Genomic DNA, 22,840 nt, shown 5'->3' with positions numbered 1-22,840 from the left:
GAGGAAAGCTTGGATTGCTGCTCCTGCCACTTGACTCAAACGCTGCTGTAACGCTGAGCTGCTGCAGCCCCTTGAAGGACAGACACGGGGCCACGGGACTGGCAGGCCCAGCCCTACTAGGACGCAGCTACAGCCCGAGCACGCCCCACAGCCACGCAGGACGGGGCTCAGGGGAGGCTGGGGGCGGGCAGGGGGCGCCGGGCCGCTGGAGCCGGGCCGGGGCTGGAGCGCAGCGCTGAGCGGGGCCCTGCGCGGGACTGGCGCGCCGCCGCCGCCGCCTTCCCTCCGCCCCCTCCCGCCGCTGATTGGCTGGCGCCGCTGCCCGTCTGCGTCCTGCCGCGCCGATTGGCCGCCCGTCACGGCGGGCCCCGCCTCCCGCGGGCGCAGCGGCGGAGGGGAGGGCCGGCGGCCGCGGGCAGACGGCGGCTGAGGCGGCGCGGAGCCGAGCCGAGCCGAGCCGAGCCGGTGAGTGCGGGCGGCCTCGGGCCCCCCCGTCCCGCCGGGCCCTTCCGCCCCGTGCCGGCCGCTGACACGGCCCTGCGCGCCCATCGCCGTGGCGTCGCGCCTCGGGGCCGTGCCGCGGCGTGTGGGGCCGGGTGACATTGCCGCGGCCTCCCACGGGGTCACCGCCGCTTCGCTCCCCGGCTCCCTCGGTGCCGTCCCGGCGGTTCGGCCGGGGCCGATGGGGCTCTGGCTCCTCCTCGCAGCGCCCAGGGGTTCGGCGGAGCGGCGGGAGCCCGGCCGCGCTGCAGGGGGAGCGGCGCCGGCCTTGGCCGTGGTCAGCGCCGGGCTGCGGCACCGCGCCGGAGGCCCAGCCCGCCCCCGAGTCGCGCTTCCCGGCTGGCTACGGGCTGGCCGACCCGCCTGCCTGCCTGCTTAACCCCTGGCTACCTGCTTGCCCCGCTGGCCCCTCGCCTGGCTGCCGGCCCTGCCGCCCTGTCCCGCTGCTGCTCTTGCCTGTGTCTGTCCCCGCTGCCTGCCTGCTGCCTTCCCAGTCGTTCTTCCCAGGTGTGAGGCTCTGTGGAGTGCCTCAGCCTCCTCTGCCTTTCAAAGCCTGTGGTCACAGCTGGGCTCTGATGAGTCTCCCTTAGAGGTGGGATGTGATCTTTGTTGTTGTTCTGAAGTTGGTGCAAGCTTGTGTCTCTCTGCTGAAGGGTGGATGCCAGAGGCTGTGGAAGACATTCCCTGCAGATCTCTCAGTGTCTTCTACTTCTATCCTACTCCATCAGAAAGTTGTAGAGCAGGAGCAACTTTCCTGCTTTGCCTTCAAATATAGAAATGGGAGAAGCATCTCACACTGGGCTTAAGTTGTAACTTAAAAAGGCACATGCTGGAAATGATTGGGTTGATAAACACTGTGCCACCTTGTCTGCACACAGGCATGACAGTTGGTGCTGCAGTTGCTTTCTTGACCTTAAACCCATGCTTTCCTGAAGTTTGGAGGAGTTGAAGATGTATTTGTGTCTGGTGACTGTGTTTTTCCTGGTGGCTGTTAGTTTAACAGGCTGCATAGAGTGCTTGTGGAGTCTGCTGTCACTTGGCTCTTTCACATTGGCTTTCTCACACTTGGTGCTCACATGAACTGCAAAGCTTTTTTTTCATGGAGGTTATGTGCTCCTCCAGTGGTTTTTTTTTCCTGTGGTTTGATGAATTTAGAGTGTTTTGAAAACATTCTGCCTTTTATATGACCCTAATTTGGGAGAAGGGCGTGTGTGGAAAGGAACAGGAGAAGTGTCTGTGGGTGTTGGAAAACAGCGTGTACTGAGGGTACTGAAGGGTTGGTGTTATCATCCAGCAACCTGTGGGGGAATGGCTTTAAAAATAATCAGGTGACTGGGAGTCTAAAACTCCAGGGCTGGACTCTAGGGAACTCTGAGCATCACTCTGGAGCTGTGGATACTCAGCTTAATCTCTGGAGTGTTGTTTTTGAGGGGAGCTGCTGCAGAGGAGGGGAACCAGGGCTGGTGTTGGATTTCAGCCTCAATGATTGCTTCAGGCAGGGGAATTTCAGCTCTTGATAGCAGAGCAGTATGAGTCAGGAGCTGCAATCATTTCTCTTTGCTTGACCTGCAGTGTAGGTAGTGCACTGACTGGTGCAGTCCCCACGGTGAGGGAGTGTTTCAGGTGTATCTGGTGTGTTAAACTGCTTGGAGAGGTTATGTAAAACATAAGGTGAGCACCAAGGCAGCTTTGAGTGTGTGGTTACCTGGTGAAACAGATGGGCTTGGTACAGGTCAGACAAGTTTGCTGTTAGAAAGAAAAAGGCTCAGGAACCAGGAATAATAATTTTCTTCCAGTAAATTTGTTGCAAATGGTTGGAAGATGCACTCAGACTTGTACTTTACTTACAGAAAACTGATACCAGTGCTTCACACTGCAGGGCTGATCCCCCTTTTCCAGGTGACAGATAGGGATTCGTGGTACCTCTCTTAAGAAGGAAGATCACTTTTAGTGTTGTATGGAAAAGTGAACTGGAATGTAAACAGCTCACTCCAGGTCACAAAATAAATGAGTGGTAGAGGAGCTCTTTGTTCTCTAATTCTTCTTCTCCATCACTGGTTTCTTTTGACTGGGGGCAGCACTTTTTTTCTGTTGTCTCCAGTGCCAGGACAAGGGGTGATGGGATGAGGCTGGAACACAAACAGTTCCATTGAAACATAAGAAGAAACTGTTTGAGTGAGGGAGCCCTGGCCCAGGCTGCCCAGGGAGGGTGTGGAGGCTCCTTCCTTGGAGCTCTTCAAAACCCACCTGGACACGTTCCTCTGTGACCTGCTCTAGGTGGGAGCTGATTCTGCAGGGGGGTTGCACTGGATGATCTCTAAAGGTCCCTTCCAACCCCACCATGCTGTGACTGTATGATGCTAATTGTCCTTTAAACCTGCTGTTGCTTGTTGTTGAGCTGTTGGGGGTGAAGTTGTGCCTGTGTTAGTGCTGCTAGGCCCGAGTTGCCACAAAGGCAATGAAACTTGGTTGGAATGTGCAGTGCTTTGGCTAAGCAGAGCTGGTGCTTAACTTCACATTCATTTCTGAATGGTTTAGAGTAAGTGAGGTGAGTAATATGTGTTGGGTCTGGTGTGAGTCTCTACAGTCACTGTGGAAGGTGATGACATCTGCTTGGCACACTGCTGGCTCCTTCGGCTTAATGGTGGAAGATTTGAGTTCTTTATCTTCCCATTTTTGTCTTTTTCATAGGCAATTTGAACTGCTGGGAGTTCAGAGCAGAGGCTGTAATGATCTGTTATTGTGTTGAAATAGTTCCTGGCAAAGATTGCTCATGTGTTGACTGAGGGGTTGCTGCTGTTCCACATCAGCTGAGTTTGAATGACAACATTTCACCTGTGCTGGGGTCTGTCACCTGGGGACCTTGTGTGTGCCTGTGGTGACGTTCCAGTGCCTGTGCCTAGGATCCACTGATGGGACAGCTTGTGCTTGTGTGGGCTTGCTGACTGAGAGACTACAGAGAATCACTGAATGGGTTGTAAGGGGCCTTTAGAGACCATCCAGCCCAATCTAAAGCAGATTCACCTAGATCAGGTCACACAGAAACACATCAGAATGCTTGATTCTAATTGTTTTATGACATTACCTTTGAGAAATAACCTTTGAGAGGAGCATTCAAGATGGTAGGGTGCTTGGGGTTGGTGTGTGTGGCTGGTTGGTTGTTTTTCTGTCTCCTGTTCCTGAAGGAAGGTGATTGCTGCCTGACACGTGGAGCGGGTTCAGCAGAGGGCCCCTGGGATGCACTCCCTGTGCTTAAGTCCTCCCTCTGTTCTCCCTCAGATAAAACTGTTATCTGTCTTGCAGATAAGAACTGGTCTTCAGTTTTTGGCTGTGGAAAGCATAGTTGAGGTGTTCCCAGCAACACTCTTCTTTTAGCAGCTGAAGAATGAAGCACTGTTGTTTCTTGCCAGGGCTTTCTCTGTTCTGTGGCTCATGCCTTCCTTCCAAGCTTAGTTCAAAACACAAGTCTCCTGGACTCCTGAATAACACAGTTGGCTTTCCTAGCAGAGAATTTCACCATTCTCAGTGTTCAACAGCTAGTTTCATTCAACCCAGATAATCTAAAGCCATGCAAAGAATTTGTGTCTTTTATCCTCACTTTTATTGGCAAACAAGTTGTATCTGTCTGAGGCCAGCAGGGGTGGCATATAAAAGCATGTAAAAAAATGGAACCTTTCCAGATACTGACATTTCTTGAGTCTTTCAGCTAATGATTAGAGTCACTCTAATGGTTTCTGTGCAGAACTTAAAGGAAGAAGTGTGATGGACACAAAACACAGCTAATGTTTTGGGATGAGATTTGGATGTGGCTGAAGGGAGTTGAGTCTCCAGGGTGTATCTGCAGTTGATTTTTTTTAATGGTTTCATCAAACTGAAGGCAAAGATGGACTTCAAGGGGACACCTAGTAACAGTTCATCCCCTGCTCTGAGTGTTCCAACTCTTTTTGGGGTGATTTTCAGAGCTGCTTTTGCTCCAAGGGTGAATTTTAGGCTGCAGTAATTACCACATCTCTCTCTTTTAGGCTCAATTGTTCAGTTTAACCATAACAATTGAAGGAAACCTAATTGAGCAACTTCCCTGGGTACTGTTTCACTTCAGCCTGCCTGGGAAAATGTGTGAGCATTTCTGCAGCAGCAACTCTCTTGGCTTTCTTTTATCTTGATATAATTATACCCTTCCATTAGTGATGCTAAAGACATAATTAAAAGAAATCATAGTAATTAGGAGCTGGATAGCAATTGAGTAACGAGGAAGCTGCTGTGTCTGGAGTTAGACAAGTGACTTTACCTGAATGAAATGTGAAGTGTGACTTCATCTCAGTCCATGTAACAGTAGGTCTGTGAGCTGCAAGTGTGGCAGGTGCTGGACACAGCTCCCAGCTCTTGAATAAACCAGTCTGAGTTTCCATATGTGCTTTGGTTTGTCTCCTTGGTTTTGGTAGTGATTAGAGGGAAGTGAGTAGCAGGATTGATGTTGTTCTTTCATCCTGTCATATGAATACAGTGTGTTTGTGGGCATCCAGTCAGAGCATTCTTGCCTGCTGAAGCTCTGTGGTTTTGCCATCACCTATCTGTCAGGGCACTCGATGTCCAAGGCTCTAAAGTACTTTCCTTCTGGGGTTGTCTGAGGAAAAACCAAACATTCCTTAGCAAAGAGGTGATATTGGACCCAGATAGCTGCTGGTGCTGACTGTGTGCTTTGCAGGGTATGTGCTGGTCTTGCTGGGTAGGTGATACCCTTTCAGGAATCGTAGTGTTTTGTGACAGGTCTAAATTCCACTGGAGAATATCAGACAAACATGTTTTTCAGTAAGGACACATTGCAAGCCAGTCTCTGGGCTGCATGCCCAGGCTTCTCTGACTCTGTAGTAATGTGAAAACTCTAATGACTGGCTCTGCTTTTGTAGCTGAGGTTATTTTTCTATTAAGAGGTAGTTTTGTGACTGCCCAGGTGTTGGCAGAAGGGGAGTCAGGGTGTCAGTGAAGCCTGGAGAGTATGGGCAGTGCTATTTCTGCCTCTGAGTTTTGTGCAAAACCCAGATCTCCTCCTTGCTGCTGCTCCTGGAGCTTGGTGAGGTTGATGTGCCAGGGGAGAGCGTGTGTGTGGCTGGTGAAAATACAGAAGAGTTTCAAGGCAGCTTTTGCTTTGATGATGCAAAGTCAAACTTTTCCATCAGGTTTAATTTTGAAATGTGGGAAAAAAGCCCTGGTGATCTGTAAGCATTTACTTTAGCAGTGTGATTTTAGTTATGCACACTTGAACTGGAGAACTTGTGCTTAACCAGTTGTGGTGCTGCTCTCTGGAACTCATTGGCTCTTCTGCTGGGGAACTCATTAGCTTAGGACTGTGTGGTTTCAAATATGCTCAAATGAAACAGCTGAGATACAGCATCATGATTGGATTCACAAGTGGCTTGGACAGCTAGAGCTGTGTTTTCTCTGAACCCCTCCCTGCCTTTGGGCACTGAACTGGCACCTGCCTGTAAGACATTCCTCCTGGTGGGTTGCTTTTATCATCTGATTCCGTCTCGCCTGTCCTTTTAATCAAAATCACCACCAAGAAAAGCAGGATGTCTGACTTGTCAGAGAGTCAATTTGACAGCTTGATTGAACTTGCTCAGGTATTCATTAAGTGCCTCTAGAGAGAGCTGGGAGAATGGAAGGGAGAGACTAACAATGCTCTAGTTTTTAATGTGCAAAGCATATTCCGTGCGTCTCGTGGTATGCAGGGAATGAAACTTGCTTTGGCTCACAGAGGTTTCTGCAATTGCTCAAACACAGGCAGGATACCTAGAAAGAGTCCCAGGGCTTAAAGAACCATCACAAAGCAAACCATTGCAGCTCAGTCCATCAGTTTGCCTCAGATGCTGCTGCCAGAAGCGAAGCTTCCCTGTTTCACAACTCAGTAAATAATGTTTCATCTGTGACACTGGACTCACATGGCTGAGTCAGAGTGTTTTCTGATGGAGTTGAAACTGGCTGCAGGAATAAGAGCTTTGTTCTTTCAAGAAAGTAGTGTGGATTTTGTTTTAAAGCACACAGTATGTTATTCATTAAACCTCTTTAACTTTTGAACTCGCCCTTGCCAGCAATTCTGCTTTCTGATTATGTGCTCTCTTAGGGGAATGGTTTGCTCTGCAGCATTTAGTACTGAGGAATCTGGAGCCAGATGTGTGACAAGGACTTGTGTAACCACAATATAAATAACTCAGAAGTGTGTTATAAAAAAAAATCAATCTAATCTGCAGCTATTTATTTTTCTTGTTTCCTGTGGCTTTGTAAACATAAGTAATGACTGTGTACAGAGCTGTGTACAGGGCTGAACAAAAGACAGGGGGGTTAAAAATATCCAGCTGCTCCACGTTGGGTTCCAGTGAGTTACTTAATGAGCAAGTCACATTGCTGTTTATGCAAAGTAAGGTCTGGCTTCTAATGGGTCAGGCACTCCAAATTCACACTGAAAGAACAAAGCTTTGTTCTCTGTGATTCCAGTGTGTATTATTCACAGAATCACAAGGGCTGGAAGGGACCTGGAAAGCTCATCCAGTGCAGCCCCCCTGCCAGAGCAGCAGCACCCAGAGCAGGGCACACAGGGACTCATCCAGCTGGGTTGGAATGTCCCCAGAGAAGGAGCCTCCACAGCCCATCTGGGCAGCCCCTGCCAGGGCTCCCTCACCTCAACAGGGAACAAATTCTTCCTTGTGTTTCTTTAGAACCTCTTCTGTTCCAGCTTGTGCCCATTGCCCCTTGTCCTGTCATTGGCCATCCCTGAGCACAGCCTGGCTCCAGCCTCCTCACACCCACCCTTGATGCATTTGTAACCATCAATGAGCTCACCCCTCAGTCTCTTCTCCAAGCTGCAGAGCCCCAGCTCCCTCAGCCTTTCATCACAAGGGAGATGCTCCACTCCATCAGCTCTATATCCCTGCACTGAACTCTCTCCAGCAGCTCCCTGTCCTTCTGCAACTGAGTGGCCCAGAACTGGACACAATATCCCAGATGTGGTCTCACAAGGGCAGAGCAGAGGGGGAGCAGAACCTCTCTGACCTACTGCCCACAGCCCTCCTCACCCACCCCAGGCTGCCATTGGCTTTCCTGGCCACGAGGGCACGTTGCAGGTCTTAAGGAGCAGAATTCAGCCCAGCCCCAAAGTCAGGTTAGCTCAGCCTCACTCCACAGTGAGCACACAGGGGCAAAAGTCATAGATGCTATTTTTACATTGAAGCCTCTGCAACATTAGAGCCTATATTTACATGTGGGCACTTCTGATGTGTAAAGTTGTGCATATAGACAGGTGTTTGCAAGATCAGGGCACTGGGCACTAAAAATAACAAAGGAATGTGTCTGAATAGGAGGAAAGAGAATATTGGTGTGTAAATGGATATCATCTCTACACACACATGTTCTAAAATAAGTCCAGGCTTAAGAACACCAGCTTAGTCTTTAAAATTTCCTTTTAGTTGTCTCTCTCTCAATCATCTTTCAATAACTGAAGTTGCACATTGCATTCCTAAGCTCTTTAGCATGGCTTCTATTTTGGTGGCTTTATTTTGGGTAGAGATAAATCTGATATTGTGACCTACATTTCTCTGTTTGAGACAGCTAAGGATGATATCCCTACCTGTGATTCCTGTCAATGCTGGTGCTGAAAGGCTTTGTTTTACAATGCATTTTCCAGGTGTGTGAGGGAAGAATGAGATGAAGTAACTGCAGATAGTAATTAGCAATCATTAACAGTCTGTTCTTCAATCCAATGAAGTGTTCTGCTTCATAGTGTTGTGGATTACCTTTGCTCTTCATCCTTACAGGAGGTTCACATGGTCTGATGTGACCAAGCTTCCCTGATAGAACTTTTCAGGTGCAGACATTGATGCTGTTCAGCTTGTGCTTTGGTCTTGTCAGATGTGATCTTTCATTAAAATGTTGAGTTATTACTCTCTGAGCAACATCCCCTTTTTGAAAACACCCCCAGGAGTTGTAAACACATTGTTATTTGTCTTCCCAAAGCTCTAGCAAGTGATGGCTGGCATTCAAAATAGCCAGGCATGTTTGTCCTCCTTTGGACTGAGTACACAGGTTGTGCAGAGCTTCATCATCACAAATTGGGCATGCACGAGTACAGACAGGGCTGATCTGTCTCTGGCTTTGTGTTAATATCTCTGCCTCAACTGAGGGGTTTTGAAAGTGAAGCCTGGCACTAATTTATGAGAGTGATACGTGTGTGTGGGGGGTGGAAAATAGGTCAGCAAGTATGAAAGGTGCTGACAAGCATATAATATCTAGAGATTGTTAAAAAGGGAAGAAAATAACCCCCTAAGATGATCTTTCCAAGTAAGCAAGCTGCTGTGCCTGAGGTTTGCTGTCATCAGAGGAGGGCAGAGGTGAAGTTACTTGCTGGAGGACACGTCACAAGGTAGTGGCAGAACTGGAAAGCAATTTGAGCATTCAGATTTCCTCATGCCACATTCCTTGAGAGGAAGCTGGTGTTGCATAAAAACTGATCCTTGACATTGTACAGCCTGGTTGGGAACAGATTCCAAACCAGGAGAGGCTGCCTTGCTGTGCTAACTCCAGTTTGTCCAACTTCAGCTCTGTTAAGTCTGCAGATTTAAGGATGGAAAAGATGCACCCTTAAAAGCAGCAATATTAGAAAGTTAGATGCTGAAGTGGCAGCTTCTATTGAAAGCATTATCTCTACATTTATACTCTGCAGCTAAGGTTAGGCTGACCTTACCTTTCATGAGGCAAGTGAGAGTGTGTATCACAGCAAGGAATGGCTGTGCAGACTCCACTGATTCCCTGGCCCCAAGCACAGGTGCATTGCAACCCTGCAGAAAGGGAGCTCTGAAATCCCTGCTGTGCTGCTTTCAAAGGACTATCGTCATCCAAACAGCCTTTCTGGCACGTGTGAGGCATTGGATCTGTCTCCTGCCTAAAATAACCTCCAATTGCTTTGGGGACTTACTGCTGGGACTATTTTTTATCCCTTTCCAGGGCTGGGTTTTAAGTTTCTGGGTGCCTTCTCTAATACCTAGATGCTCAGCAATCAGGATGAGTTGCAACCAAAACCCACACTGTGAGCAATGGCAGAGGACAGAGCTGGATGTGATTCTTCTGTCTAGAAACTGTGGATATTTTGATGTCCTAACTTGCAGCTCAGTTCCTTGTTGGCAGAAAAGAGTGAATATGATTGACACAGTTTTTACAGAGCACCAAAGCATCCCCATACACATGCACTTGAATCTTAAAGGAAGGAAATAGTGCTGGGATCCTGGAAAAGCTCCCCAGCTGGGGGCTTAGAATGGGGCTTTTCCTACTCAAAAAAGACCCTGGGAGCTCTTTCCTGTGCAAGCTCTTTATTACCTGGGTGTTGCCTGTTTTTGACACTAACTCTTGCTTTGCCCTTGCTTTCTATCTAGGAGCTGTAGCTCTTCTGCCCACTTGTAAGTGCAACTGGTATGGGTAATGGTGTGAAAGAAGGTCAAGTGGATTTCAAACAACAGGATGTGGAGACAGTTACATCAAGCCATCTCCCATCAGAGGTAAGAGCAGGGGGTTGCTGGGTACATGCAGTGGGTTTGAGAGAGGAGCTGTGTAGGTTACTCTCTGAAGGAAGCACCTTGATGGGATCTGAGCTGTGGTGTTCTGAAGAGCTGGTGTGCATGCCACATGACATGTAATTTTTATGTCCCCTGAGGATGGCCAAGCAGTCCCAGCCCTCTGGGAAGAGTCTGGGCATCACTCACAGCTGACAGACAAGCAGGGCTGCATTCCTTGGCCAAGGTTATGGCTTGTAATGTCTTTAGTGGCAGAGCTGGGAGGAGAGCTGTAAGCCTTGGTTTCCCTGCTCGTGCTGCTGCTGCTGGACTCTTGTTAGAAACACTAGAAGAGCAGGTGACACTGAACATTGGTCTGATTTGGACCAAAACTCAGGCTGAAGTTCACACAGTGCTGCTTTGCATGGCTACCCTTGTGTTTAGCAGCAGACAGGCAGAAATTGGATGGGAAAATGGAACTGAACTGTGTATTTTGGTCATAAACATTAACTTCTTAGCTGTGAAACGTTCTGTAAAGGAAAACAGGAAGGATGTCAACTCCTCTTCTCCATGAAAACATCCTTAAGCCTTGTCTTAACTTGTCTCTCAGTCCATAACCTTCATGGTGTTAGATTTGAAGTCATTTACTTGCTTTCTGGCCATGTGTTGGGGGAAGAGAGCTGCTTTCTAAAGATGAGCTGTGGCAGCAATGTCAGTAACAGAACCACTTGCATTCCATTTATCATAGTGGGAAACCTGTCTTGTCTTATTCTTAGGCTCTGAGAAACAATGTGGAAACAGGGTTTTGCTTGTTACTGGAAGAGCAAGAAACAAACATGGATGTGGCTAAATCATGAGGAGGTAGTGGCTTAGGAGTTTGAACAGGGAGCAAACAGTGCACCTAAGAGGCAGCAGCCACTGGAACTTTGCATCTTGTCAGACAAGTCTGATCTCTGTGCTTCATGATCTAACCAGGAGTTTACTGTGCTTGAAATTTTGAGGAGAATTTTGACCCAAGTCCTTGAGAGGGGGGTAAATGCTGCAGCAAAGGCAGAATACAACAACTTGCACTTAGGATTGGCTGTGTCATACCAGACAATGCTTTGTTCCAGGGTAAACAGGAGAAGAAGAAAGTCCTCAACTCCCTGATGTCTGGTGCACTGGCTGGTGCTGTTGCTAAAACTGCAGTAGCTCCACTGGACAGGACAAAAATCATGTTTCAAGGTGAGTCCCATTGGCTTTTTACAAAATGCTCTTCCTTTCTTCTTAGCACAATCCAAAGCAGCTTCTCTGTTCTGCTGAGCCAGCCTGTTCTCCTTTGCCCTCCTTCAGTGTGCAGAGACTTGGCAGGGGGCAGCCAGAACAATCAGTGCATTGAGTCTAAAAACTCCTTGCTTGATTCTGGGTGGGATGATTGCAGGTGTCCATCAGCTGTGCATCTGGCCTGTGTTGGAATCCAAGTCTCATGGCAGTCAGCAAGAGTTTTGCTGTTTCAGTGCAGCACAGATGGATGTGTTGCTGGTTAGAGACGGGTGCCTGGGGCTCATGAACCACAAGTTCTGTGACATAAGGGAGAGTTTGGGAGTGCAGACTAAAGAAACACGTTAAGGCAGCATTTGAGAGGCTGATTGGTAACACTCTGGCTTTCTGTGTCTGCTCAGTGTGGAGAAATGAGGTGGAGAGGGAAACAGAGCAACATAAGGACGTGTGGTGACACTGGAGGGAGGTAATTGAGCTGTTTGAGCTTCTTGCTGAAGGCTCAGTGCCAGGCTGTGCCTGCTCAAATGTGTTCAGTCTTTTCCATGCAGGGTTGCATTGTATTGCAGCTGCATTGTTTTGGTTAGGTGATGAAGTTAGTGATGAAAACAAGAGGCTCTGGGGCTGGCATACCCAGCTGTGTGTTAGAGAGCCCTTCCTGGGACCCCTCAAGTGTGTAACTGGGAAGGGAAATTCATCTAATTGGAATAGAAAACTTTCCCATGTTGAGTGGGATTTGAGATTCAGCCCCATCTTGAGTCTGTTCAGTTCCCCTGCTCCAGTGCAGAGCCTGTCAGATGCACTGACTGTCCCAAAGGGAAGAGCACAGGCAGTTAATACAGTAGCCATTTGGTGAGGCCAAGAGTTTTAAGTCTGGTTGACGTCCCAGATTCAATGAGCTGGGCAGGTTTAATCTAATCCCTGCATGACATTTAATTTGGAATTGACTTTCATTTGACATGATTTTCATTCTCAGTGTGGCAAGGGCTGAGGTCTGCAATAGCAGGGATAGAGATGAAGGGACTTGTAGGGAGCTAAAGCCTGGGCTGGCTGCAGGCTGGGATTGCATCTGTGACCAGATGCTCTGTGCAGCAGTGAGTACACTCTGTGCTTTCTCACTAGAGAAAACACTGCAGTTCATCTGAGGTTGGAAATGCCAGGATCAGAGGTGAGATGGAAACTGCAGACCTGGGGTGAGTCAACAGCTGCCCACATAAGTCACCTTTAATTTGTACAAGCCTACATTTAGAGAAAGACCTGTTTGGTTTGGCCCATTAAACTCTCTGCAAAGGACAGGATCAAATTGCAGCCCATTCTGAGCAATTTGTTAGTATCTAATGGATTTTCTTAGTCTCTTACTCTCCCACAGGTTTTTACTCTGGGTCTCTTCTCTGTTTGTGAAGAGGGAAAGCATCTTTGGTTCATGTGAGTGTAGGAAGGTTGTCCCTTGAACTAAAGGCTGCAGAATTTCCCTATGGGAGAGGGAAAAGAGCTCTTGTCCACTGCAGAGCCAGCTGCAGTTGGTTATTGAGGTGCTTTTATTACTTCAAGTGCTGAATAAAGAAGCAGTGTGGTGAAAATGTATTTGCATGTGATTGTTTGATACACTTGAGAGGTTACAAGTCTCAAAGGGGTTTGAAAGAAGCTGCAACAGACACTTAATTGGAACCATGTTTCATTAGCGTGGCTGTTTGGGTTTTAGCCTGGGTTTCCTCTCTGCCCTAGGAACGTGACAAAACAGAGATGCTGCATGCCAGATAAATCTGGCTGCCAAATGCCTCTTGTGTTACACAGTTAAAGAGATGCTGTCACTTTGAATGGATGCAGGAGAAGAAAACTGAGTGTTCATTTGAGTTTTGCTTAGGATGAGACCATTCTTGCGTGGAGCCTTGCTAAGCAGAGCTGTTCTTTCCTGGCTTCTGGCATCAGGCTGGAGCCTGTGCATGGAAATGCACTAAAATAAGCACTTTTGCTTATTTCTCAAAGGTTCTTTTTGTTTCAATGTGTTCATTTCTTTTTAGTGCTTTAAATTAAGAAGTGTGACACAAACTGAGCATGTTCCTAACTTACACACTGAAGTCTGGGAGCACTTACCTCTGGAAAGTCTTTTGATTAGGAAGGGTCTCTATGGCATTATTTGTTTTGCCTCTGTTTTTAACCCTTAGATTAAATGCCTGGGTGGTTTATTTGATCCATGTAAATATATTGCAAGCCCTAATGCTGTTTGGTTTTGCTTTTTAGTGTCTTCAAAAAGATTTTCTGCCAAGGTGAGGTGATGTGTCTGTCTCCTGTTGACCTGAAGTGTTTGATTAATGGTAGTAAGAGCCCTAACACCACCTTTTCTTTGTATTTATTTCACTTTCTTGCTTGGGTTCTATCAGCAGTGCTCAGAGTGAAAGAGGACAGGGGGAAAGATTGGAACCAGACTTGTTTCTAACACTCCTCAGGACAGTGCTCTTTCACACTGATGTGCCTGACAGAGTGGTCTTGTGCCTGGCTTAGTGCTCCAGGTTGCACCCGTGCCATGGCAGTAAATGCTTTGGCATTGCTCAGGGCTGTGTTTCCTTAAGCCTTCTCCTCTGGTGGTGGTTTCCCTTCCCCCTGCTACCATTGGAGTTGTTTTGGAGCACTTGGCAACTTGCATCTGGGAGCTGCTGGCGGTTGTGGCTTGCTGGGGGTTGTGCTGCACGTGCATTGCGGCTGTTCCACGTGTGCTGTGCCCGTGTGTGTGTCATCCAAATGGTTCTCTCTTGTACTAAGAAGATTCATTTAGGGTTGGGAAATGGTTTATGCAAGCAGCAGTCCAGCTCTGTGCCTTGCCCTCTGAGGGAAAACAAAGATGCCTTGAGTCTAAAACCAACTCTTCCCAACTCTGCTTCTCTTTTTGCTCTGCTGTATCTGATCCAATGTCCCCAAGGGACGACTTAGTTGTCTTATGCTGGAGTCAGAGCTGTGAGCCTAAACAGCTGACCCCAGCTTCCTGTTGGGATGGGATTTGGAGAGGTTAAACTATAGGGTCACCTTTTCTCCCTCTATTGTTTGGACTGCTCTTAGCATGATCTCCCTGGCTGACCTTTGCTCTGTTGCCTGCAGGAAGCCTACAGGCTCATTTATCGCACCTACCTCAACGAAGGCTTCTGGAGTCTGTGGCGGGGGAACTCAGCCACCATGGTCCGTGTCATCCCTTATGCTGCCATCCAGTTCTGCGCCCATGAGGAGTACAAGCAGCTCCTGGGGAGTTACTATGGCTTCCAGGGAAAGTAAGAAGGCAGAGTGGCTGTGATCCTTGCAGGGGAGGCTGAAGGGAGGGAGCTCGTTTCCCTGCTTCATGCAGGGCTGCTGAGTCAGAAGCTCTGTTTGTGGAGGGCTGTGCTGGCCCATCTCATGATGGCTTCACAGAACAGGGAGCTAAGGAAAGGGCTGGGCTTCTGGTCTTGCCCAGGGGAGACCTTTGTGAGAAGAAGACCCTGTCTTCTAGAGGCCTGAGCAAGAAGTGGCCTAGACATGGAGTTAGCACTGCGAGTGGGCAGGCAAAACAAAGAGCTTTTCTTTGCAGGACAAGCAACAAGATCCAGCCTTGTGCTGTTCTCTGAGCCTCTTGCTCCTGGGCATAGAGTATCTGAGACACCCCAAGTCAGGCTTGCCATCCTCAGCAGAGATTTGCTCTAAGCCTCTGTCTCAAATAGCTGTGGCAAACCACGGCTGCTTCAACCCCCACCCACCCAACTCCCTTCAGTGCCCAGGCAGGGAAGGGATTGGGTTGCAGATAGTGTAGAGCCATGCTCAGAAGCCACATAGTCTCTCCATCTCCAGGTGATCTCTTTGGTCTCTTCTCTCACCTTACTTTAGAGCGCTGACACCCTTCCCTCGATTCATTGCTGGCTCTCTGGCAGGCACCACGGCTGCCATGATAACCTACCCCTTGGATATGGTCCGTGCTCGAATGGCTGTCACACCCAAGGAGATGTAAGTGCCTAATGAAAGCAAGTACAAGCACCACCAACAGATGCAGAACTTGGAAGGTCAGCTGACTTTATATTCCCACTTTTCTGGGTCACTTCTTGCTCAGAGCCTTTGGTGGAATAAAACCTCTTAGTGCTGGGATCTGAGCGCTGATTAAATGAGCAGGCTGGGGGCTGGAAGGATACTGAAAGGCCTCACTAGTAAAAGCTGTGTGGTGGTTCCTGAGGAGGCCACCTGGCACAATGCCTCTTGCACTTAGGGAAATGGTCTAGTGGGCAGTAGGGGTAGGACAAAGGCTGGACTTGATGATCTTAAAGGTCTGGTCCAGCCGAAGCGATTCTACGACAGCATCTTCTGCTAGGGCTGTAGGAGAGCTGCTGACTGGCTTCTCCATTCACAGACAGGCTTCTGAAACCCCCTTTGAGTAATTATTGAATTGTTGATCCTTCAGAAAGTCCTGTTGGGACACATCAGTGGTGTGTTGCTGGCACTAACCAGCACTGGCTTGTTCTCCTGTGTCCACGTGCCAGGTACAGCAACATCGTTCACGTCTTTATCCGAATATCCCGAGAGGAAGGCTTGAAAACCTTGTACAGGGGATTCACACCAACCATCCTTGGAGTGATTCCATATGCTGGGCTTAGCTTCTTCACCTATGAGACACTGAAGAAACTACATGCAGGTAAAGGCAGCTTGGTTTGCTTTCAAATGGAGTGGTGGAGGCTTCTGGCCAGCTTGAGACGTTCCAGTTCAGTGCTACAAGCCCCTTCCCTGGCCTTGAAGCCAACTGCAGAGTTCTGTGCTTATCTCCTCTTGCCTCTCTCTCTCCAATCCCAGACTATGGAGAAGGCAAGCTGCAGAACAGCAGTGTCTCTGTCCTGCAGAGGAACAAGAAGGTGCAAGTCCTGGGTGCAGAGGGACTTGGTTACATACCAGCTCAGCTGGGAACAAGATCTCAGGGAGCTCTGGCACTCGCTACTCCCTTTGGTCCTCAGCCCACTTGACATCAATCATGTGTTCATTACAAGAAGTTTTCTCCCCTCTGCTACTTTCTCTTTCCCAGATCACAGTGGGAAACTGCAGCCATCTCCTCCAGAGAGGCTTTTGTTTGGTGCCTGTGCAGGCTTGATTGGCCAGTCAGCTTCCTACCCCCTGGACGTGGTTCGCCGACGAATGCAGACGGCGGGGGTTATGGGACACACGTACAGTTCCATCCTTCACACCATGCAGGAGATTATAAGAGAAGAGGGACTAATCCATGGCTTGTACAAAGGACTCAGCATGAATTGGGTCAAAGGTCCAATTGCAGTGGGAATAAGCTTCACAACCTTTGACCTGACGCAGATCCTTCTCCGTAAATTACAGCACGACACTAACGTTGAAAGGTAGTAGCTTAATCCCCACAGCCCTGCCTGGGGAAGAGTACAACATGTGTAGAAAGAGCAATTGCTAGCATTCCCTCACTTTGTATGTGCTCTCCTGTGGCTGAGAACTTACCTTTTCTTGTTGGTTTGTTCTGTTTCTTTTCTTGTTGGATTCCCCCCCATCCTTTCCCCTTCTTTTTAATGAGCCTCTGAGTTACTTGGAAACCTCAACCTACAACTGACTCTTGCCTAAACAAAATCCCTCTCACAGTTGTGCAGAATTGAGTCCTCTAAAGTAGCTGCCTCACCCTTCTGGTTTACTCTTTGATGCCAGGAATGGAGCCTCTCAAACAAACCTTTGCTGCTGCTGGCTCCTCACCTGGTCTCTTGTGGGCAGGTGAAGCGGAGGATGATGAAAGAGAAGAGTCAGTGCTGCTGCAATGAACCCCTGAGTCTGGGAAGCAACTGCTGCTCCTGGTAGGCAGATTACAGTTACCAGGCACTTGTTAGCTGGAGGCAGTCTGCCAAGTGCAATATTGCAGTTAGTCTGCAGGGAACTCCAGGTTCCTCTGGCCTGTAAGCATCACTCTCCCCTAAACAGGACACGGCACGATTTAACAGGTCCAGGTGGCTGCTTTTGTTCTGGAAGCTGAATGTGAGCTCTGGCTGGAAATGCTGCCCCCTTTGTCAAACCTTCCCCTTGCTTCTGGCTTGAGTTGCATAAAATATCCCTCACTTGCAATGTCCCTGTCAAAGACTGGACACAGCAGGGGAGGGAAGTTCTGAGCAGTTTTGGAAATGGAGTTCTCAGTCCTTGTCAGTGTTGTTGAGCAGGAGCTGCACTCTCAGACTGCAGCAGTGCTCTCAGGCTACCCAAACCCTTCTGTTGCTGTCATGGTCTTCAAAGCAGTGTTTTCAGAGGAACTGGGCAGCCTGTTGTGTGGCTGCACTAGGAGAGGAAGTGTTACATGCTTGAGCAGTTTTATCCTTCAGTATTATTGTCTCTGCTTTATGCAGGATGTGAGAACAAACATCTCACATGCACATGTGATGCAGACTGCCCCAAAAAGCTCTTCAGCTCTGCTGAATGCAGCCTGGTGTTGCTCAAGCTGCTGCTTGCCCTGCTTCTGAACAACTTTGTTGTCCTTTGGTGCCTGCTGTGTAGGTTATCACCTCTGTTCATTAGCCCCACACCTAAACCCACTCACTTGTTATTCCTACAGCTCTCCTGGACCAAGTGGGTCCTGAGCAGAGTGGGCACCACAGCCAGTATTGACCCTTCAGTGATGAGGTGTAGTGCCAACCATTTCCAGTTGCAGTTTGAAACTGAATGGTAAAGTGTAACCTTCCAGTGTTTCTGTTTCAAAGGGACATTTGGGGGTGGCTTTGGTTTGTTGTTCCATCCCTGTATTAACTTTGGAGTGCAGGAGAGGTCAGAGCAAACTTCTCTGAGAACTGGATTCCATAAACCAAGATTAAAAGTCCCTTTCCATCTGACACAGTCTGTAATATATACAAGCAAAATAAGGTGGCATTTCCAAGCTGTCCTTTCCTAGCATCTGTAGTTTAGCTGTTGTAGTTTCAACCTCCTGTTGTGGCTTTATCAATGGGAATGGAGGTCATTGCACTAATGGGTGTAGGAATAGCTTTCTCCTTTCTTTGTTTTGTCTTTGCACTTGTTCTTTGGAGCATAACTCACTTCTAATGCCAAATATTTCCTTAGGAATTGAGCACCTACACTTCCAGGTGTGGGCCTGGGCAGAGAGCCAGCCCACTGGAGTGTTCCTCCCACTCCTGCTGCTCCCAGGGCATGTGGGATCCATCACACTCAGAGGGTCAGGGGGTGGGCAAGAGCATTCTCAGTAACTCCTGCCTCCACACCCACAAGTGAGGATTTGTGTTGTGGAAACTTGACTGCAGTCACTGATTGACCTTGTACTTAAAGAAGTGTCAGGTGATGGTGTTGGAAGAGCCCTTGGAGACCACAGCCATGAATCCTGTGTCTTTGCTCCTGTTGCTGGTGGAAGATGATCAGCTCTTCTCTCCATGGGGGTGACATTTTGGTGTTAGTACTTTGCAAGAGCTCTGATTTCTTTTCTCCAATGGAGAAGCCAATTACTTCTGCTCTTGTCTTTATCTTGTCTGGCCCAGTGAGGAAACACTAAGGCACTTGCACCCTACCACAAAACAAGGAACAGACCAGCAACTGAGTGTGTGTGTGTGTGACTGTGTGTGTGTGACTGTGTGTGTGTGACTGTGTGTGTGTGACTGTGTGTGTGTGACTGTGTACCATCCACACCAAGCTCTCTCTCAGCTTGAAGGCTGCCAGTTCCAAGCCAAGTCCTTTCTGCACAGCTGATGGACACTCTGAAGATGAGAGGAAGCTGAACTGTGGCCTCCCAAGTTGGAGCAGGCTCCTTTGCTCCGTGGCACCCTGGGTCACCTCAGAGGAGAGCGCAGCAGCCCTTGTCTTGGGAGATGCTGAGCATCACTGAACCCCTGTGGCAACAGAGGTGGCTTAATTCCTCCTGAGTCCTGCCTGAGAAAGGATTCACCCTGGATGACTTGTTTGGGACTGAAGGGGAGGGCAGATCTGCACAAGGTACCTTCTGCCACCTCAGTGAGTGTATTAAATGGTCAGGAAGCTTAAGGAGGGAGCAGCTCATCTAGAGCCTGGGGACTCAGAGCTGAGAAACAAGACCTGAAGCCAGGCAGCCTTGGAAGCATTGGCCTCAGATAACTTGTTCCTTAATTAGCAGCTGCACCTGATTTTAATTCAGTTAAATCAATGGCATTTTAGCCAAACACCTCCCATGTGTTTCTGCAGGCTGAGTGTTCAGAGACAGAATTCAGCCTGTAAATGGTTTTGGTGCTTTTGTTTCTTGGGCAAGGAGTGTTCAGAGTAACTGTGTTACTGCTTTGGGTTGGTTTAAATAGCTGCTTTTGTTTTCTTCTTCTCTGATTTGAATGTGGTCAAGGAGAAACAGAGTGTTCTCTTCCCTTCTCTTAATCCTTGCATGAATTGAGCTGTGTTCCACATCTCTGTGCTGCCTGGAATGAGTGCCCAAGGAGCTCTGGGCACTCTGATTTGGAAAGGGGAAGGTCCCTGTGTGCTGGCCCATTGCCTTTAGCTCTGAGAAAGCAGACAAGTCTAACAGGAATATTCTTTGGTCCTTCTTTAGGGTTTCTCTCACTCCCACAACTGCCCTGAGTTTTCCTTTATTCTTCTCAGGTTGCTTTTGCTTTCACATTTCTCACTGATCCTTAATGTGTGGCAGCCAAACATGCAGCTCTGCTTTTCTTCTCCTTGTCTGCTGCCCTTCCTCCCTCTTTCCCTCCCTCCCTGCTCTGCACCTTGAGTCCTGCACTAGCACTTCCAGGAAATCAGGTCCAATGAAATGCATCCCAAATGTCAAAGCTGCAGCTCCAATAGTGATGCCCAAATGGCCCCAAAGAACCTGCAGGCCCTGTGCTGATGGGCTTTGGAAAGGTTCTTGAGCTACTTGTCCAGCCAAATGCTGTCACTTCTCCTGGCACCTTTCCTTCCCCAGCTGTGAAACGCTGCTGCTCCTTGTCCTTGCCTCTTCCAGCACCTCCACATCATGCCCACGTGGAGAGATCCTTCTGGGAAGCTCAGAGGCTCAGTTGAGGAACCAGAGGTGGGACCTGAGCTGGCTTTTTGCAACCCCCTTTGCCCTGCATGCCCTGTGCAGAGCTTTGCAGTTCCCCCCAGGAAGGCAGAGCTGCCAAGAGCCAGCTGGTGCTGGCCAGGACAGTGATGGGAAGGATCAGGAAAGGAGTCAGAGGCTCCTGAAGTCCCTGGAAGCCAGGGGGTGGGTAGTGTGTGGTGCTCTGTGGGAGCTCCCCAGAAGCAGTTCCATGGCTTGTGTGGAAAAACAATGGTACTTTGGTTAACTTCTTATCCCCCCCTTCTGATGAGAAGGACCCCAGCACTGTCATCTTCACCCTCTGGGTGTCTTTGAGTGGGACAACCCCAAGTCAGGGTGGACAGGAGGGGAAGGAAGTGTGGTGGGCCAATCCCCATGGTGTTTCCAGTGGCTGACTGGGCACTTGGGCTCTGTTATGGGCTCTCCCTGCCTGGCCTGGCCTAGAGGAGGAGGTGGCCTTCCTCCAACACAGCCTTTTCCCTTTCTTGTAGGGTCTCCCCTGTAGAGACCATGTGCCACAGGCTCTCCCAGCACTGCTGGCTGCCCCTGTGCTCTATGCATACCTTACACAAACACTCTCAAATGCCTTGTTGTCAGGATGTGTCCTCACCATCACCCTGTGTGTGTCTGGTTTTGTTTTGACTGCTTTTCTTGGATCTGGAGTTCTATTTTATTGCAGTGAAGACACTTTGTTATATAATGTTTATATATATATATATATATCTATATCTCTATTTTAAGATTTGTGCCAAGAGAGGATGTATATTTAATAAAACCTGATGATTGACTTTGCAGGCTGGCTGAGGGGGCTCCTGCCACAGCCCTGGGGAGGGGTCTCATTTAGCTGTATATAAATGCTGGGTGGCAGGTTGGTGGTATCTAGTGATAGGATGAGGGGTGATGGGATGAAGCTGCAACACAAAAAGTCCCACTGAAACAAGGAAAAACTGTTTCAGTGTGAGGTGAGGGAGCCCTGGCCCAGGCTGCCCAGGGAGGGTGTGGAGGCTCCTTCCTTGGAGGGCTTCAAGACCCTTCTGGACACATTCCTGTGTGACCTGATCTAGGTGGGAGCTGCTTCTGCAGGGGGTTGGACTGGATGAGCTCTAAAGGTCCCTTCCAACCCCCACCATGCTGTGACTCTGTGATATGTTGCTCCTAAGGGTCTGGCACATCTGGAACTGAACATGGGGCTGTGGCCACCTCTCAGTGTTTGAATGAGGGAGCCCTGGCCCAGGCTGCCCAGGGAGGGTGTGGAGGCTCCTTCCTTGGAGCTCTTCAAGACCCCCCTGGACACGTTACTGTGTGACCTGATCTAGGTGGGAGCTGCTTCTGCAGGGGGGTTGGACTGGATGAGCTCTGAAGGTCCCTCCCAACCCCACCATGCTGTGATGCTGTGACTGTGCCCCCTGCCACACAGCTCTCCTGGGCACAGAGCCCCCTCCAAAGGGCCCTGCTCAGGGCTTTGGGCACTGCATGGCACTGGGGGGAAGCCTGAGGGAAGGGAAGCAGTGCTGGAGCTGGCTGCAGAGCTGTGCTTGCCCCTGGGGCTGGGTGTGCAGTGGCAGCAGGTGGCACTGTCGGCTCAGGCAGAGCCTGGTGCCTTCCTCAAACTGGGGTTCCCTGGCTGCTGCTGGGCCCTGCTCAGCTCCAGAGGCTTCTGCTTTCAGCTGCCTGTGGGCTCTGGTGCTGCTGTGATGCTGCAGTGCTTTGCCATCTCGGGCTCCTGGCTGGCTGGGAAGGTCTCAGCAGTGAGGACAGGGCCAGCTCACCCCAGAGTGACCCCTCAGTAGCCCACTGCTGCTCTCTGTGAGCCAGGGCTGCTGCCACAGTGTCCTGGTTGTACACCAAGGGAAACCAAGAACCAGAGGCTGAGACTTGCACTAAACCCTGAGGGAAGCCTGTGGCAGAACAGGAGAAGGTCCCTGTCCACCTCTTCCCCTGCCAGCTGAGGCTACAGCCCTGCCTTTGGCTTTCTGGCTCAGTGTGTGCCCTGTGCTGCTTTGGGCTACCAGCCAGGCTCTGATGAGCCATTTCCTGCTGTGCCAAGCTCTGCAGGATGGGTGAGGGCTGGGAAGGCAGGGCTTGCTGCTCCCCTCCCTGCCAGGCCCTCTCCCCAGCCAGTAGCTTCCTGAGGTAGTTGCAAAGGTAGGGTGTGAGCCAGGGGAGGCCACATGCAGGGCAGAGCAGGGACTCCTGGTGCCAGTGTGAAGCCTGGTGCCAGCAAAGCCTCTGCAGCATCAGCTCAGGGTGCCAGCTGCTCCCCTCTGCCCTGAGCCTGAGTGTGGCCCTCTGCAGAGCCCAGCAGCACCTCTCAGCAGAGCCCAGCACAGCAGCTCTCAGCAGAGCCCAGCAGCAGCTCTCAGCAGAGCCCAGCACAGCAGCTCTCAGCAGAGCCCAGCACAGCAGCTCTCAGCAGAGCCCAGCAGCACTCAGCAGAGCCCAGCAGCTCTCAGCATCTATCAGCAGAGCCCAGCAGCTCTCAGCAGAGCCCAGCAGCACTCAGCATCTCTCAGCAGAGCCCAGCAGCTCTCAGCATCTCAGCAGAGCCCAG

The 22,840-nt window shown here is 49.6% G+C and overlaps 1 protein-coding gene across 1 annotated transcript; it reads left to right on the top strand.

Annotated features, from left to right (window-relative positions):
* Positions 1-383: 383 nt before the first annotated feature.
* Positions 384-21,077, top strand: SLC25A42 (solute carrier family 25 member 42). The gene is made up of 8 exons (XM_062015035.1): positions 384-465; positions 9,921-10,043; positions 11,150-11,261; positions 13,536-13,561; positions 14,388-14,554; positions 15,144-15,260; positions 15,788-15,939; positions 16,321-21,077. Exons 2-8 carry the CDS (start codon positions 9,960-9,962, stop codon positions 16,644-16,646), a joined length of 984 nt encoding a protein of 327 aa, XP_061871019.1. The 5' UTR covers positions 384-465; positions 9,921-9,959; the 3' UTR covers positions 16,647-21,077.
* Positions 21,078-22,840: the final 1,763 nt, after the last annotated feature.

This window comes from Colius striatus, chromosome 25 (assembly GCF_028858725.1).
Source record: "Colius striatus isolate bColStr4 chromosome 25, bColStr4.1.hap1, whole genome shotgun sequence".
In the NCBI taxonomy this organism is placed as follows: Eukaryota; Metazoa; Chordata; class Aves; order Coliiformes; family Coliidae; genus Colius; species Colius striatus.
The sequence above is the reverse complement of the archived record's forward strand: the minus strand, read 5'-3'. Positions and strand labels throughout refer to the sequence as shown.